This window comes from Coloeus monedula, assembly GCF_965178545.1.
Source record: "Coloeus monedula genome assembly, chromosome: 3".
Lineage (NCBI taxonomy): Eukaryota > Metazoa > Chordata > Aves > Passeriformes > Corvidae > Coloeus > Coloeus monedula.
The window spans coordinates 2,500,473-2,518,392 of NC_138783.1; the positions used below are offsets into that span (position 1 = coordinate 2,500,473).

Below are 17,920 nucleotides of genomic sequence, written 5' to 3' on the forward strand. Positions count from 1 at the left end.
TGGACACTCTAATGGCTTTATAGCCTTCTGGTATTGTGGTGCCCAGAGGTGCCCCAGCACTGGAGGTGAGGCCGCCTCAGCGCAGAGCAGAGCAGGACAGTGCCCTCCCTGTCCCGGCTGGCCATGCTTTCCCTGATGTCCCTAGGACAGGAATGTCGCCCCTGGCTCCAGGGCACTGCTGGCTCACAACCAGCTGGCCACGGACCAGGACCCACACATCCCTTTCCATGGTGCCGCTCTCCAGCATCTCACTCCCTGGAGCTCAGCACGACAACTTCACGACGCGATGGAAGGGAAGGATACACTCAATTATAAAGTCTCCCTGTGTATAATACATAATCTATACCTTTAAGCCCGCCTCCTCGCGGCTTTGCTCCCCCCGCGGCCGTTCCTCCGTGCGGAACCTCGGTGCCGGCCGCTCTTTCCAGCCGGCGCCCAGCGCTGCACCGGGCGCGGCCCGGCGGGGCGGTCATGGCGGGCCCGGGGCTGAGCGAGCGGGAGCGGGCGGGGTGCCGGGACCTGCTGGAGCTCCTGCACACCGAGGAGCTGCTGGCGCTCACCGACACCGTCACCAACCGCCTGGTGCACCCGGAGAGCCGCCAAGGTGCGCGGGCAGCGCCGGCCCCGCCGGCCCGGGGCCTGCCGAGCGGATTCCGGGCCCTGCCCCGAGCCCCGCGCCCGCTTGCCCGGGCCCGGCGGCTGCGGCGGTCGGGGCTGCCCGGAGTGGGGGGCCGGGGCTCGCAGGGCTGCGCTGGTGCGGGGGTCGCTGCCGGGAGCCTTCTCCTGCACAGCCCAGCAGCTCCGGGGGTTGGCTGCTCGGAGCTTGGGCTTGTTCAGACCGAGGAGGTTGCGGTGGTGAGGGGCTCGTGGCAGATCTTCAGCTCTCAAGCGCATCTTTTCCCTCTCTTAGAGCCCTGCAGCGAGCTGTGCCCTGTTAGTGGTTAAAAATACCGAAAGCTCAAGAGTCTCTCGCTTTTGGCGTCCATCACATTTACTTTCAGGTTTTGAAAGGGCAAAACACAAATTTAAGAGTGAACTTATTTTTTGCAGAACACTTGCAGTTGTGACTAACCCCCATCACTGTTGAGATTTGTTTCATAAAACTTAATTTTTTATGTGAGTTACCTGAAGCCACTCAGTTGCCCTGAAATACACTCATCCCAAAGCCTTGAGCATGTTTCCTGTGATGGAACTAAGACCTATGAGATTTGCCCCGCACATTTCTTTAGAAGGTCTTTTGCCTGTAGTTTTCCCTTACTTTTCTAATCTACTTTTTTGCAGTGGTTGTAGGTTACATTAAAAGATTTTTGTGTTTTACTTTAGCTATTTCTTTCTGGTTAGATTTAGGGTTTTTATAGGTCCCACATTAAGTACCAGCCTCAGTTCAGGTGGGAACTGTTTGCTGGAACTGCTTTAAAAGTGAATTTAAGTTTGTCAGGTTTCCCGATTCTGACACAGAGCCTTTTAGCTGAATTTTTTTATTGTTGCCTTTCAGTGCACTGTTGTTGTGTTAGGTTGCATTTTTTTATGAACATGGGAGTTGTAATCACATTTGTGTGGAAATAAAACAGATTTCATTCCATTTCCAGCAGCCTTGAGAAAGGAGGTGGAACCTCGCTTCCACAAACTGCTGTACATTGCTGAAACACTTCACTAGAACTCTTGTTCAAGAAATATGTTTGCAAGCCTTTGGGTGTATTCTGTGTCTGATATGATGAGGGCAGATTGCAGTTTACAAATAAATTTTCAGTCTCTTCATGTCATGCCACCTTGTCTTGTACTGTGTTTGGAGGTCAGGGGTTTAAGAAATGGCACAGGTTTGGGGTTTTATTTTGAAAGAAGCTACCACTAACTTCAATTTCTTTCCTTGCAGAGGCCATTCATGCCATTCTGGTGTACAGCCAGAACGTGGAAGAGCTTCTGAGGCGCAGGAAAGTCTACAGAGAAATCATCTTTAAGTATCTGGCAGCGCAGGGAGTTGCAGTGCCTCCTTCCTCAGAGAAACACCTCCTCATCGAGCGTGTGAAGCAGCTCTGGAGTGGGCAGCTCACAGCACGAGCCTTGGAGCCAGGGCACAGAAAACCTCCTGCACAGGTGAGTGCTGCTGCTGGAAATCCTCAGGGTGCTCGGCATTGCTTTCAGCATGACCAGTGGAAATGTGGCTCTGCACCTGTAGGAAGGTCCCAAATCTTTTTGACTCCGGGTCGGTTTGGTATTTTGGGTTTATTTGTTTTTGAAATGACAACTTCTAAAGGTGTCTGCTCTGTTTTCCACATTATTTGAACTCTAACGTGTGGGGTCTTCTTCATGCTTTGAATTTTTAAATTGTCCTATAAGCTAAAACAGAGGATATTCACAAATAGTTTTGTGGGTTCAGGGACAGCTGAAAACAGTATGAATGGCCCAGAAACCCTGCAGAGACCCTTGTGATTTTAGTGAGTTTATATATTGTTAAAACGTGCTGTTTCCAGCCGCGCCAGGTCGGTGCCGTTTGTTTTCCCTTGGTATTTGTAACAATTAATACAGTGTCAGCAAATGTGTTTTGGCAATAATGCGTTATTTTGAAGTTCAAAGCTTTGCCGTGTAGCAAATTCTCGTGGTGTAATGGACTTGCAGGGTTTTATTTGTAGTTCTAATTGGCCACCTTGCTGTGGTTCAGAGCCCTCGTGGGCAACAGCCCCACCTCCTGGGCTGTGAGAGCTCCGTCCCTGTTGAGAACCTGCTGCACTGAGCTTTCTCTCAGGGATTAATTGATGACAGTTAGGATTTAGCTGAGAATTGTTTTCAAAACAATTTTCTGTATGTGCATAATTCGGGGAAAAAAAGGTTTCTCTTAGCAAAGTTCTGTGGTTGATGGTACATAAATGAAGTACTTAAAACTCATCCACAGATTAAAAGAAAGTAAATTAATTTATTTGTCTCATACATCTTTCTTTGAGTTTGTTTTCTCTCAATTCTTGTGACCCTCACCACTTTGAAGAAATGGGAAACCTGAACCTATGTAACAGAATTGGAAATTAATTGTGGTGAACCAAATACAGCATTTCTTTATAGAAATCTCCAAACTTTCCATGCTTAATTACTTAATATTTGTAACACAATTTAATACTTTCTAGACTTTGGTGTTAGCAAACTTGACATTTGATTTACTTCTAAAAAAAAGTCTTGCTGTCAAGTCACAAAAACTGAGAAGTCCTACAAAGTAATTGTACATTTAGTTCCAAAAAATGTCAGTTTACATCCTTCCCCTGCCCTTTTTCAGTAGAACCAGGATTTTCCTCATTGTTTATAAAGAGCCCAAGACACTGAAGCACGTTCTAGGTGTAATTCAAGGAACTTGTCCTGGTTCTCTAGATAAGATAATCATGTTTATAAAAATAAATGAGATTTTATTTTGGTGTTTCTCTTCAGGCACTCTTGCTCAGAACACTTAAAAGGTTCAGTATAAGTCTGTGCATGATTTGATATTTTTCTAAGCGATAGTCTTGCTAAATAGTTCTAAGAATAAAATTTGCTTGATTGCAGAGTCATGGAAATGGACAGAAGTCACCACAAGATGACATTGGTGGTCTAGGAGGAGAATTCTGCCAGTGGTACTTTGAACTCTTGAATTCTCAGCATCCTTTGAGAATAAAATCCGAAGCCACATGGGGACCACAGCATTTTTGGGAGGACGCCAAGCTGAAGTTCTGCTACAACACGTTGGAAAAAAATGTGGAGCAGTACGTGGGGGCAGACATGGTGAGCCTGCGCCTGCTGTCCTTGGTTAAGGAAGAATGTCTCCTCTTCAACCCCAATCTGCACTCCAATGGCCTGAAGTGTGCCATGTCCCCTCATGGACTGGTGCTGGTGGCAGTGGCTGGTACAGTGCACAGAGACAACGCTTGTTTGGGTGTCTTTGAGCAAATCTTTGGGCTCATCAGCTGTCCCACGAGGAATAACACCTGGAAAATAAAAGTGGTGAACCTTAAAATAGTGGGACAGAACGCTCTGGAGCCCGGGATGCAAATTGCAGAACCTTCCATAAAATACGAGTCAAACCAGCTGCGAGAGTTCTACGATGGGAACGAGCTGACTGTGTTTGAGCCTCAGAAGTTCTGAGCATTTTGCCACAGCTGGGTGAGGGGCTGGGTTGTTGCTGCCTTGCATTTTCTCTTGTCTGAGTTAAGATTTGCTGGGAGGCAAGCTGAGATACAGGGTATTAACACGGGTGATGCTTGTGGGCACTTTCCAAGAGCTCTCAAATATTTCAAGGGTATTACTTCAGGTTTTGCACGGTCATTAGAGTGGAGTGTGGTTATTCATGGTTACATTTAAATATGGATTGGCAGCAGTGTGTAATGAGCGTTCACAAATTGCAAATGCTCTTCAGGACACCAGTTCAAACTCTTACCTGAGCTATAGCAGGAGGTCATTGCTTTTGGAACTTGGGAGGGCAAGGTGTCTAAATGGACCTCTGAGTCCCAAGAAGACCAATGCAAAACCCAGAACAAAACACTGTGAGTGGAGGCAGCTGCTGTGGATGTTCTAAATGTGGTTTAATGGGATGGTGCAGGGGACTTGGCATTGTGGAAGTCTTTTTGTTAACTTTTTGCATTAATTGCTTCCTGTCCTTTTGCCTTACAGTTCCAACTTTGTCATGGTTACACACAAATTGTTCTGTCTGTGTCCCCAAGCAGACAAGATTGAGATGGTTGCCCATTTCTAGCACTGACTGTCTTGGATCAAGAAGTGAATTTCAAAACTTGCAGCAACACTGTATGAACCAAATGCTCTGACAGTTATTTTGTATATAATTATACAAAACAGAGTATACAATAGAGTATACAACAAGAGTATAGAAGTGTTATATTAAGAATAGAGTTCTTGATATAATAGTTGTGAGTTTTGTATGTTTTCTCAAAATAACTATTTTGTTTACTCTGAGCTGCTCTATTACAGGTACTGAAAGTCAGTTTATTACCACTGGGTGGTTACAATGATAGGTCACACTAAGAAAAGTATCCAATTACAACTTAATAACTGAAATTTTTGCCAGTGTAAAACTTGGGGGGTTTTTTTATTCTATTTATTTATAGGGGATTAAGGGTGAAAAGAGGTGAAAACTTCTTCTCTTGCATCTTGTTTGGATGGTCTGGGAGTTCTGTTTTAATTTTCTAGCTTCACCATTTCAAGTTGTGAAACCATAACCATTCCTCATAATGTATCAAAACCAAAAGAACTGGTCCCAGGTTTTTCATGGTAAAGTATGGCTGGGTGAGTGGAAATAAGAAGTTTCAGATATGCACAGAACTGATTTTTATGAACTGATTTTGCTTTCTCCTTAAAGTTTTCTAAAAATAATTTCTTTCCTAAGCAAAAGTTGAAATGCTGTGTTGGAATGTTCTTTCTCAATAAACAGCTGAGTCATGGCTTCTTCAGCTACTGATGCTTAATAATTAAAAAACAACCAAAATTTAAAATTCAGAAGAAGAGTTTCCTCATCCATGTTGAAATTTGCTGCCTGGAATTCCACTAAATATTTTGTTGTTTTGATTTGTAACTGGCAGCAGAGCTGTTCCTTTAGTCAGTGTGTTAAATATAAAGTCATTCCAATTCTTTATGCTTGATAAATTCAGAATGCAGAATACAAGGAGCAGTGTGGAAAATCAGCTTTTTACTGAGGCTGGTACCTCATGGACTTGTCCTGACCCTTCAGTTACACAGAGTGCACAGGAAAATGTTAAATTGTCCCAGCCTTGTGACCCCTGTAAATTCTGTGGCAGTGGAGTGGGTGCTCTGTGATGTAGTGCTGACCTGTTGTGCAGCTGATCAGGCTGTTCAGAACCTGCCTGTGCTCATTAGCTGCTGCATGATAACTGCTTTCTTCACAGGCTATCTTGGATATTTTTCCAATTTTTCTGTTGTTCAGAGTAAATATCCTTACCGAGGGTTCCAAATTCAATTTTCAAATCTTTGTCACAAGCAGAATTTTTTAAGAGTAGAAAAACATTGACTGTGGGGCAAATGTGAGAAGGTACTTTTAGCTTAACCTTGACTTTAAGGAAAAAGTTAGGACTTGTTTAAATGGAGCTGAAATTGTTTCTGGACTTGTTTGAATGGAGCTGGACTTGTTTCAGAAAGCTGAAATATTTAGAGGAGTGATTTCATTCCTCTTTCTAGACGCTGCTGTTCAGAGCTGAAGTAATTAATTGTTGATTTACCCTTGGAAGCACTGGACATTTTAGTTGTATTTAGGAGATTGAAAAAAATTAAGTAGAATTTCTTCAAAACTGTTCTCATCCATTTTCCTCTGTTTCCTATCACTACAAATATTTTCAATAACAGTTTCTTATCTCCATCACTACCACTTAAGCTGCAGTGCTAAATTTGTGCTTTCTAGATCTCTCTCTGGTGAATAATTTGATAAAAAGCAAAATTCTGATTTGCAGCAAAGCATGTGGAACTTTCTGAATATTAAACAGTGGAAATCGTGTCCCTGTGTGCCTTCTTTGGATGCTCCCCGTGAAATGAAGTTTTTAAGTGTATTCAGGAATTTGTAAAAGGTGTCTAATAGTCTTAATCTGTTTAGACTTTGTCATTTTTTATTCTGCTGGATTTTTCCCCTGTTATAATTGTCTTCATTATGACAGGAAATCTCTTATGTTTCCTTGTCACAAGGTGCTTCTGCTTCTTTCTGCATTGCTTGCTGTTTTCTTGCAATCCATTATCTATCTTGATAGCTTGTTCTTTTCCCCCTAAGAGTTAGATAAGGGTAAACTCTGCAAGGTGATCAAATTCTGTAAAAAGAGAAGTGCAGGCCTTCGGTAAAGATATCAACAACCATAGGATTTTGCTTTTAGCTCATGCAATGTACTTCCCTTTTCAAGGCATTTTGAAGACTTACTGCACTTTGAAAGTTTCTTTTTCAGGGCACAAAGTAGAAATCTGAAGTTAAGTGTGGGTGTAACTGCAGGAGTGATGACAGTGCTGTGGCCATCCCTGATGCCTGCCGGAAATCCAGGGGCTTGCTCGAGTCTCAGCAGGCGGCAGGAGTGGCCTCTGGGTGACATCTGGTGGCAGATTCATCACTTGCCTGGAGCCGCAGTCCCGATGAGACTGTGTAGAACAGGCTGCTTTATCGCACTCCTTGCTGGCCACAAAAGACCCTAAAATTGTCAGGTTCCCCCATGCCTTGATCTAAAGGAAAGCTTGAAGGAAATCCCTCAGCCCTTGAGAAGCATCTGAAAGGATGTTTGAGGATTTCAACCCATCTGAGACATCAAGCTGGGATTTTCAGGATATCTGTTGTTCTAGGGTTGTAGAGGAATGATGATAAGGAGGCTTCCTGGTGATAAAATCCCAGCTGCCTTGTTAACAAATACATTTCTTTTGGCATCTGCTTCCCTTACTTGTTTTTTTTTTGTTTTGTTTTGTTTTTATTTCTACTATATACCCGGCTCTAGTGACTGGGATTGTTAAGGCAGCATAGCTGCTTTTTCTAAATGTTGCTTGTAACTGCAAATCTTAATCACAGGCCCAAGGAGAGGAGGATTGCCTTCATTCAGAGGTGCATCATGCTGTGTTCCCAGTGTACATTCTTTTTCTTCCCTGGTTCTTACTGAAAATGCCAAGGAAACAGCCAAATAAAATACATTAGAAATCGTGTTTGAACAGAGCAGCTGGACATGCCCAACCTGTAACATTTTGTATAGAGCAGAATGAAAACTGAGAAATTTCCGATCTTTCTTGCATAAACTTCCAGAAAGAACAAAAATACAACATTTATTGGGCTTGTTGTCAGTAGTAGTTGCCCTTGCAGAAGCTCTTTAGAGACAGGGGTTAGAAAAAAGCAGAGATTTTTGTGAAAGTGGTGTTTGTGCAAAGAGGCATCTGCGCAAGAGCGAGGGATGTGTAATTCCTGCCCAGCCACCTCTTCTCTGCCCTCTGAGAGCATAAATTGCAAGGGAAATAACATCATGTCATACATGCTGCCATAAATCAATCATTTTATAACCAGTAAGAGCCAGAGCTGCTCGTCTAGATGAAGTTTGGGTGCCTTGCCAGCATTTTCCCACATAAGACTATTGAAAGGAAATGGTGATTTTCAGTAACTTGACTGTGATTTAACAAAACAGAGGCTCATCTTTGATAGCTGAGCTTTCTTCCTCCTCAGCTGCTGAAGTCTGTTGTCCCTAATAGTGGACAGGAGCAGCTTTCAGGTAAGGAATGAGTGAACAAACTGGGGATTCTCCACCAGGAGAGGTGGTTTTGCTGTAAGAACTCTGGAAATGAGTAAAACTAGCAGGTACCATACCCACACCTTGTTGAACACTTCCGGGGCTGGCGATTGCACCAGTTCCCTGAGCAGCCTGTTTCAATGCCTGACCATCCTTGCAGTGAGGAAATTCTTCATAATACCTAATCTAAACCTCCCCTGGCACAACTTGAGACCATTTCCTCCCTTCCTGTCTCTTACCTGGGAGAAGAGAATGATCCCCGACCTCACTACACCCTCCTTTCAGGGAGATGTAGAGAGTGATAATGTCCCCCTGAGCCTTCTCCAGGCTAAACAACCCCAGTTCCCTCAGTTGATCCACATCAAACTTGTGCTCCTGACCGTTCCCAACTCTGTTCCCTTCTCTGGACACACCTCAGCCCCTCAATGTCTTTCGTTTCAGAAGCCTAAAGAAAATTACTGCTAGTGTCCTGGATAACTCCAAGTGTGCTGCTTGAATACCATGTTATAATTTCAAAGTACCAAACCAAATGCTTTGATTTTTCCTCTTGGCAAATTCCAGAACCTCCCAAGCACAAGGAGGAACATGTTCTTGGGTTCTGTCTTGACAGCTCTCCCAGGCCTGACTGAAAAGACTATTTTAGATACCCCTGCCTGTCACTGGGTCATTTGGGTTGTGTGAGTGAGTGTTCGCACTGAGGTTTCTGCTGTGTCTGGCAGTTTTGTCCTACAGAGAGCCCTTTACAGTGCCCTGAGTGCTTCTGCTGCAGGAAACATTTTAGTGCCAGTCAGGAGGCTGCTTTTGAAGAAAATGCTGTGTTTGCTGCCACACCCACAATCACTGTGATCTGATTAATGCTACAGAGCACTCACTCTGGAGTTCCCTTGGGACAAAACTGGACGAGGGAGATCCTGCAGCCCTGTGGCCGGGATACCCTGCTCTCTGTGAGGCAGTCAGGCTGCAGGACCACCCTGGAGCTGGCTGGCAGCAGCGCACCAACACATTTAGAGTTGCTGTGCTGGCAGCATCTCAGCAACAGCTGTTTCATGCTCCTGTTGCACAGCACTGTTTGGTAAGGTAAACACAGCCTAAGGGTGATGAAAATGGTAATATGGCCTCCTTAGGATGAAATTAAATTAGTTTTCATCCTAATGCCTTCTTAAAATGTGTGTGTATATATGTACATACGTATTTTTAACAAGTCTTTCACTCACTTTCTAGCATTTCCCTTGCAGGATTTATATTTCAAGTGGAGTAATTGTCAGCTCCTCTTTAACAGCAATAAGCCATAAGACATGTCAGTACTTGTTCATCTATTCCTTTTTCTCAGTTCATTAGTGTTATTTATTGCCTGGCTGGATTTTGAGTATTAATGAATTCTCCCCAAAGTTTGCATTTTTTATTGAAATAAATCGATCCGTTTAATATCTCTTCAGTAATTACGTGTTTAGATGTATTTGCACAGTGCCCCAGCTCTAACGAGATTAGTGGCAGGAAAATCCCATTCTGCAGATTAGCGTGATGTATTGAGTTGAACTTTAGGATTTTCCTCTGGTGCTTCATTATGAAGGTTTATTACAGAAAAACACTTTGTCTTCAATTACTTGCTGGCTGATGTGCATCTGAAAGGCTCAGATGAGCAGTCATTTTTTTCCTCTGAAATTAGAAACATCAGTTTATGAGATACAAACTCTTTAAATGCTGCCATTAGAAAGGCATCTTATGATACTAAAAGGTTCTCAGTATTTTCAGTTTACAATTCAATTTTCCATTTTGTCACATCTGGGACATTCTGCAGTGACCAAACCATGAGCTCTCTGCATGGGCAGTGTCTGCATGGCCCAGCAGCAACGTGGCTTGACCTGAGGAACTTTCATGTGGCTGAATTTACTGCCAATTAACACAAAGTTTCAATTGCTGATTTGAGGGGTGAGAATAAAGGAAACAAATTAAGAAACCCACTTAGAGAAACGCCATTTCTCTCCCTTCCCCAGGGACAGCTTCAGTCAAACACCTTCCTGGTCTCCTCATCCTTTGCTTTTGCTGGGTGCTACCTTCAGTCCCTTGGGAGCACCCCTGCCCTGCCCTGGGGATCCGGGAGTTGCAGTCCCTCAGGGATGTCACTTAGCCCAGTGTGGCTTGGCTGTGGTCCCTCAGGATTGTCCCCGCCTCAGCTGTGCCCCCCTTTGGCATGAAGTACCTTCTTCCAGCTGTGGCCCAACAATGTCTCCTGCATCTTCCAGGGGATTGTCAGCCCCTTGCAGCTGCCCCTCTCTTGAAACCTGGCAGGGCTGGGGTGCTGTGGGTTCCCCTGGCTTCCTGCAGACCATTTCTACATTAAAAACTTGTGTTGGTGACAGAAACTGATAAATATCCAAGTGCTACCACGGCACAGATGACTTTGCAGCTACTGTAATATCATGAAAGTCTCCTCCCAGCTGTCCCCAGCAGCTGCTTTCCCCAGATACAATGGGCAAGGACTCTGCTGGAGGCAGGAGAACATTACACAATTTACTTTGAAGTCAGTGAGGCGTTAACAGCGAGGACAAAGGCTTTTAGAGCAACAGAAGGGCAAATTCTTCCCCAGGTGAGCTGAATTTCAGTGCTGGTTTGTCTTCCATATTAGTGACCCAAGCTGGGATTGTGTCATGGATCTGCCAGGTTTTGTAGGAGCCCAGGAGAGCTGGTTTGTCACTGACAAGGCAGCTCCTGTTTCACCCCAGGAAGCCACCCCTTTACAGCTGGCTGGGAACATGAGCAGTGTCACTGGTGACAATAAAGCCACTAGATCATAAAAATACCGCGTTAAAACATTCTAATTCAAACACTGTTAAAGAGTTTTTGCATCGGGGGAGAAAACCACCCACAAGCAATTTTGCACTGCAAGTGCAAACACTGTGTTTGCCCTGAAGCTTTTACATATGGAAGAGAGGGCTTGGATTCCAACCTAAAAAAGTTGGATACTTCCAGGCTATGGCTGACAAACTTTGGCAGTGGGCTGACATTGCTAAGCGTGATGGAGAGAAGTTTTTTAAACCCTGCCATGGAAAATATCTGGCTGTGTGTTCCACAGGGAGAAGCTGGTGTGTGGATGACTCCTGTGGCACAAAGAGAGAGCTCTGCAGCACTTGGGAAAAGGCCACCCACCCTGTCCTCCACAGACCTGGGAAGAGGTAAAAATGCCTGCTTATCCTATAAAGTGGTTTTGGGACTGGTGATTCCACATGTAGGAAGTTGCTGAGCAGAAGTGTCCTGCCTCTTGCTTGCATGATGTCAGCTGTGATTTCTCATGTCCTGGAAACCATAAGCATTCTATAAATGTGTAAATTTAAATAATAACTATGTCATGTTTCAGTTGCATGGATGCATGGAGGTGGTGCAGTTACCTGGGACAGTTCCTTCTGTCTAATCCACTTGGAGTGCCCTAAATCGGGACTTTTCATCAGGAAGCACATGTTCTATCTCCCTGTGTGCTTCCCATGGCCTCCTGTAGCCTGGGCAGGGCTGGAGAGAACGAGAGGCTTTGTGTTTCCATATCTGCTCACAGTAACTGGAGCATTACAAATTAGGAAATGGGCTTAAAATTAGTTTTACTTCTTTTATCTTTTAGTTCTCACCCTTTCACTTTGAAATTCTGAGCTCCTTGCTTCACTTGCAGATTCTTTCTGCTCCCAGTGTCCCCACAAGATAATAATCCAGTCCATGCTGGAAATCCCTAACATTTCCACTGTGCAAAAGGGAAATGGTGCTGCTGGAAGGTTGTTTCCCTTCTCCCAGCCCCAGTGGTTGTTTAAACAACAGTTTAATCAGAAAAATTTAAACAAAACCTCTTCAATGTCTGTTTTTAACCTGAGAAATGCTGGATCTACTGTCTCTAGATATGATTTTTGTAGTATTCCAGTTTTTAAACAGAAGTCAAATTGGGCCAGAAAAGTATGGCTTCAGGCCCCAAGTTGAAAGTGAAGGGCTGCTGGATTGGATTTCTGTTTGTAACTACTTTTTTTGAGGTGTAGCTTGATCTCTGCAGGTAAAAATTATCAGATGAACTGTGTGCTTCTGAATGGTACTCAGGATGTTTTAATTCCAAATTCTTGCCTTCTTTTCTTTGAATGTATATGTGGCCTGTGTGCTCTTCTATATCTTTTCTGTCTTCCTGTCTCTTTCTTCCTTCCTCTTCTAATTCCCGCTTCTTGGAACATTTTGAGTAACTTAACTGCAAAAGGGCTTAAAGTTTGCCAAGTGGAATGGGCCAAGTTAATGCTCTGAGAAGTGCTTTATGTAGACTGGATGTTGTAGTAAACCCTTTGCCAAAGTCCCTTGATTTTTCTGGAGTGCCAGTAAAGTTGTTTTGACCTCTTGAGAGAATATCTTGACACTATTTTCTCAACTACTGAGTGCACACTAGGAAATACCCTCGAGGAACAATGCCAGGTTGAATATTGCAAGCTCATTAGGGTTCTTCTTTCCTCCTTTTTTTTTTTCTCTTTTTTTTTCCCCATTTTAAATCCAGATGTGTTTCCCAAAGCCTGAGGTGAGTAGAAAGGAAGTTGTCTCTTGGAGCAGTGCTGGGGATTGCTCTCTTGCTTGTGGCAGATGTTGCACCCGAATGCATTTATTCTTTTATTTAATGTACAGACAGAAGTGTCCCTTTTCCTTTTCAGCTGAAGTAACATTTCACATTGATCAAGTCACTTTCTTTATCTAATTTGGTGCCATCCCCAAGGAGTTATTCACAAAACTTTGGGGGCTGGTGATGTATCCCTGACAGCACCATTACCTCTGTATTTCCTTAAAGGGAAGATTTGGGATGAAGCAAGGAGCTCTGTTCCTGTTCCTGAGCAGAATTAGGGATGGTTTCTATATGCACCCAGAGCAGGTTGCTTGTTCAGTGTGTTGGTCACTCTAAATGTCCGGAAGGAAACAAAGTGGCAGATTAATTGTGAGGGGACAGTGACCCACCTGAGGGCGAGGGGTTGTCCCCTCTGCTCTGAGCCCTGGGGAAAGGCAGGGCCAGGGAGGTTTATCTGCTGGTGACAGGTCCATGAGGAGAACATGCAATCATATAAAAAACTCCAGCAAGCACTTAGGACCTTGATTTTGAGAAATCAGGGAAAAGAATATTTCCCAGCACTTCCTTCCCTGTGGCTTTTTTCATACTTTTGAATTGAGCCGTGGTTTGGAATCCATAACGTGTGGGAGGAGTGTGGTAGGCTTTTTTCTTCTTGGTTTTTTTTTCCTCTGTTTTGAAGCTTTATTTTGTGTCAGGACATTGTACAGTCTCCAGAGACACAACTCAGACCTGGCAAAGCCGTGCTGATGCCTTTGGCTGGTGTTAGCTCCAGCCGAAGGATGGGAAGGGGATGAACTGTTTGCTGAGAAAACAGGTTTTTCAGGCAAAGTTCTGTAGGAAGAGCTGTGAGTTAGGAACGCTGAGCTCAAATGTTTTATTCTATTTTTCTTTGGCAAACCCCAACCAAAGAAAGGTGATAGCTTCCAGCAGTGTTGATGTGTAGGAGCAGAGGAGAAATAGTCAGTGCTCTTCTCCTCTACCTCCAAGGAAAAATGGGATCAGAGGGAGCACGCTAGCCTGTTTTGCTCTGCTCCAACCTCTGTTCATGGGTGTGTAGATGAAAATAAAAGGGTTTTAATTTGTTGTTGGACTGTAGATACAAACTTGCAGCTCTGTTCTGTTAGAATGATAGAAAGTGCGTGGCTGTTGTTGTGAGGAAAGCTTTTCTAAAAGCTTCACGTCTGAGAAATGGCACTTGGAAAATCAAACTGCAATCCAATGCAGGCAACTCTATAATGTAGCTATAACTCATTATGAAAAACACAAAATAAATCAATAGGGTCATCAGCTGATACTAAACCATGTCTCAGAGCTGGGCAGGTTTCTGTGTTGTATTTGCCTGGTAATACAGATGGCTGAATTCTGCTGTGATCAGAGACCTTGCTCGAAATTTACACTACAAATTGCTGTACAGCACAGACCCTCCTCAAATCTGCTTCCTTTGGCAGGAGGTGGTGATAGCAACAAAGGATTAAAAAAAAGGTAAAAGTAAATCAGTCATTTACTAGGCTTCTTTCTTGACATTATTTTCAATGACATTATTTTCCTTGACATTATTTTCAATGACTGTGGCATCAGTGGCACTGAATGTGGCTCTTGGGGCCACGGTAATGGCAATACAGAAGCAGAAGCAGCTGCACAGGGAGTTGGTGCTGAGGAATTGAGGCAATTAGGAAAAGGTGGTGCTAGAGCTGGGTTGAGTCAGGTGTGAAAAAATGGCATCCCCTCATCACCCTGAAATGTGGTGATATCAGTGATCACAGGCAGAAGAAATGGTTTTCTCAAACCGGGCACCTTCTGAAAGAAGGGAAAATATTCAGAGGTAAAAATCAGAATTCCAGCCAGCATTCAGCTAGCTACACAGTTATTCAGAGCTGAACTTCACAACAGCTGCACTTATAATGCTGTTTTGCAGATCTAACACTTGCAAGATGTGGAAAATAAAATTCAGGATGAATTTTAAGAACGCAACAGGAATAAGCAGCGTGGCAGATGTAGATTTAGGGTATTCTGCACTTTCTGAAGGATTTGTTTTTAATGTGAAGCATGTACCTTCACACTCTGTAACATGTGCTCTGATTCCCTGACAGATTCGTTCTGCACAGTCCCACTGGAATATTGGCGCTCACACCATCTATAAACAGACAGTCAAGGTTTGTGTCTTTCAGGATTGGACTTCATTTTATTTACTGCATGGTCTGTGGGGGTGGCAAGAAAGGGAATTCATCAAAAGAAGCATGCAATTCTCCCTTCCTCCTTCCCTTTATTTATTTATTTTTGGAACTTGAAAGCTTTCAGAACTCTTCATTATTCCCAGGGTTCATTTTTTATTCTTTTTTCCCAGTAGGAAAGCAGCTAATCTCAGCAGGTGAGGGGCAGGGCGATGAGCTGTTGGAGACAAAAGGCATTCCCAGAGATCATCACAAGAGATAAGGGGTCCTCTGGTGATTACCAGGGCTGATGGGGTGAAGGGGACAGGCTGCAGAGGAACTGGGGGGCTGAGGAGCAGCTGGGTACCTGCGGGCTGGGGGAGTAGGCGGGGGATAGGTACCCTGCTGAGCAGGAATAGGCACAGGGCATGGGCTTCCAGGGGTCACAGTGGGGAAATTTGCCTTTCCCCATGGAATGTATTATCCCTGAGTGCTGTGTAGGTATTTGTGGGATTGCCTCCCATCTGGCAGATTTAATGCTGGTGGAAACCCCCGTGTATGTGATGCACTAGCGGTGTTTCCTTGTGGGATACTCCATTTGCTCCAGCCTGTCTGTAAGGAAAAACTCTACAAGCAGGAGTCCCTTAGTATTAAGTGGTAGAGTTGGAAGTGATACCAAGTTTAAAATATTTTGATGTAATTTAATCAGGAGTTTTGTTGGTCTTTGCCCCGGGGAAGGGAATTTTCAGTTTCTTTTCAAAGGACTGTTTCAGCACTCAAAGCCTGATGAGCTGAACATCTCAGCAGACTGGGAGTAGCAGAAGATACACAAAAGATAACGGCCATCAACGACCATCAGCTCCAAACATCACCCCTGGCATGGTCAGAGACACCTGGTCCGGAAAAGGCTGATAAGAGAACCAAGGAATGAGAACCTAATTAACATCGAAGGCGAAGAGATAACCAGTAGGAAGCCAAATCCTAAGAACTCTGTGACTTGGGACCAATGAATATTGAACCAATGAATTTCTACGGGTTTTTGACTGTATAAAGTATGTGAAAAATCTAGTAAAATTGACGTGTGATGGAATGATTTCCTCTCCACAACCCGGGCCATGTGTGGAAGAAACGATTTCTGTTGCACATCCTGGCCAGAGCAACATCCTGGACCGAATAAAGTAATGCCTTGATTCTCTTACACTAAATTGTTGTAGGAGAGTTTTTGTTTTTCCCGCAGTTTCGGTGATAGTAGGAGGTCGCTCAAAATGACGCATGTTACAGAAGACTGGGAAACTCTTTCAGGTGCACTGCCACCCATAGTTCGTGACCAGCAGCACAGAACATTGTCAGACATTCACTTTGAGGACACGGCGAAGCAACTGCCCGCAGAACGCTTGTGACAATCACATTTCTTTCACAGAAAAACCTCTTTCCAGCTACAACTAAACACGAGCAGGATTACAAAACTGCGATGAGAGCGTTAAAGCTGGAATAAGGAACTTCAGTGGGAATGAGAAAGCGAGGGGTGGCTCGCAGAGAGCAGGATGGAGAAGGGAGCGGTCCCCTCCGCTCAGGGTGATGCTTATGCGGAATTTAGTGACCGGAGCCATAAAACCTGGGCCATAAACCCGGTCAGAGCTGCGAGCCGTGGCAGGGAGGGCTCGGGAGGAGCGGGCTGAGCCCCCGGCCCCGCTCCATCCGCAGTGCGCGCAGCGGCCGCGTTGCGGAGCTGTTGCCCCGCGGTGGCGGCGCGGCCACCGCGCTCCCGTCCCGCGGCCGCCGCGCATCCCACGGGGAAAAGGCAGGAAAGGGAGCTCGCCCGTGTCAGGGCGGGTCCCGGCAAGAGGGGGCGAGCTCCACAGGCGAGTGCCACGGGATCAGTCGTGGGTACCGTGCTCTCCTCCGCCCGCCCGGGAGGGATCCCGGCGCTGCATCCCGAGCGCACCGCGCGCATCGTCCGTGCGGCTGCCAGCCCCGCCTTGCCCGGCCAGGTGGCACCTGGCGGTGTGGGCCCTGTCCCCGAGGCTCTGCAGCTGCGCCGGGCTGGTTTAGCATCGCGGAGCCTGCGGGAGCTGGGAGGGCACTGCCTTCCTCCCCTGCCTCGCTTCACGTAAAGCAGGGAGCCACTGCGGTCCTGCAAGGAGCGGGTGGCTGAAGCAGTCAGATTTAGTGACTAAAACCCCACAGTTCTGCCCTAGAGTCTGGGGACAAACTCCTGGATGGGGTTTGCCTGGGGTACAGCCGTGTTGTAATGGAGCAACAGGTATCGGATGGGTTGAGGAGGCGGCAGGAGAGCAGACGGTGACGCTCGTGGTGTGCTGTGATGAAAGCCAAGAGAGGAGGTTTGGTGCTGAGGTGACTGGGAAGGGCTTGAGATGGCCACTGAAGTTGAAGTGTGAAGACATTCCCGACACCAGTGCCCGCTTCCCCTCTTGAGGGGTGCTGTGGGCAAGACTCCAAACCCAGCTCATGGCTCGAGCTGGAAGGGCAGCAGTACCAATATTGGTCATTTCATTCGCGCTGAAACCCTGGCTCTACAAAGCTTCATTCTTATGCACTGCTCGCTCTGTGCAAGGCTTTTTGCAGCTCAACAAGCCTTGCCCAGGTCTGCAGTAACTTGTGATGCAGGGAAGGCACCATAATCTTGATCTGAAAAATTTAAACAAAACACAAACCACCCAGCTTCATCCCTTGGCAGTTCATTTCAGGGGGTAGCTGTTGAAAATGTGTACTTTGCTTTTCATTTTCAATGACCTGGATTTAGCTGTCAGCCCCTGCCTGGGGTTATTCCTGTCCCTGCTAGGCCCAGCCACCCTTCCTAGAGTGAAGGGACCGAGGGCTGTTTGCATTAGGGATGTGTTGCCGGCCAAAACCTCGGGCTGGAGTTTGTTTCCTTTGTGAAGAAACAATGTCTGTGCTGTTGGCGATCCCCATCCCACTGAAAAACCCTCTTCCTACTCCTGCTGTGATGGTGACAGGCT

The 17,920-nt window shown here is 45.3% G+C and overlaps 1 protein-coding gene across 2 annotated transcripts; it reads left to right on the top strand.

Moving 5' to 3' along the window:
- Window positions 1–471: 471 nt before the first annotated feature.
- LOC309571175 (uncharacterized protein C3orf38 homolog) lies at window positions 472–15,125 on the top strand (the record flags this gene model as incomplete). Of its 2 annotated transcripts, XR_014226290.1 has the most annotated exons (5): window positions 472–604; window positions 1,874–2,094; window positions 3,526–4,119; window positions 11,293–11,392; window positions 14,880–15,125. XR_014226290.1 is itself a non-coding variant. In XM_082278454.1 (3 exons), 3 exons carry the CDS (start codon window positions 472–474, stop codon window positions 4,099–4,101), a joined length of 930 nt encoding a protein of 309 aa, XP_082134580.1. In that variant the 3' UTR covers window positions 4,102–5,274. The 2 variants fall into 2 exon arrangements, 1 of the variants encoding a protein (XP_082134580.1); XM_082278454.1 differs by lacking the exons at window positions 11,293–11,392; window positions 14,880–15,125 and having other exon boundaries at window positions 3,526–5,274.
- Between the last annotated feature and the right edge of the window lie 2,795 nt (window positions 15,126–17,920).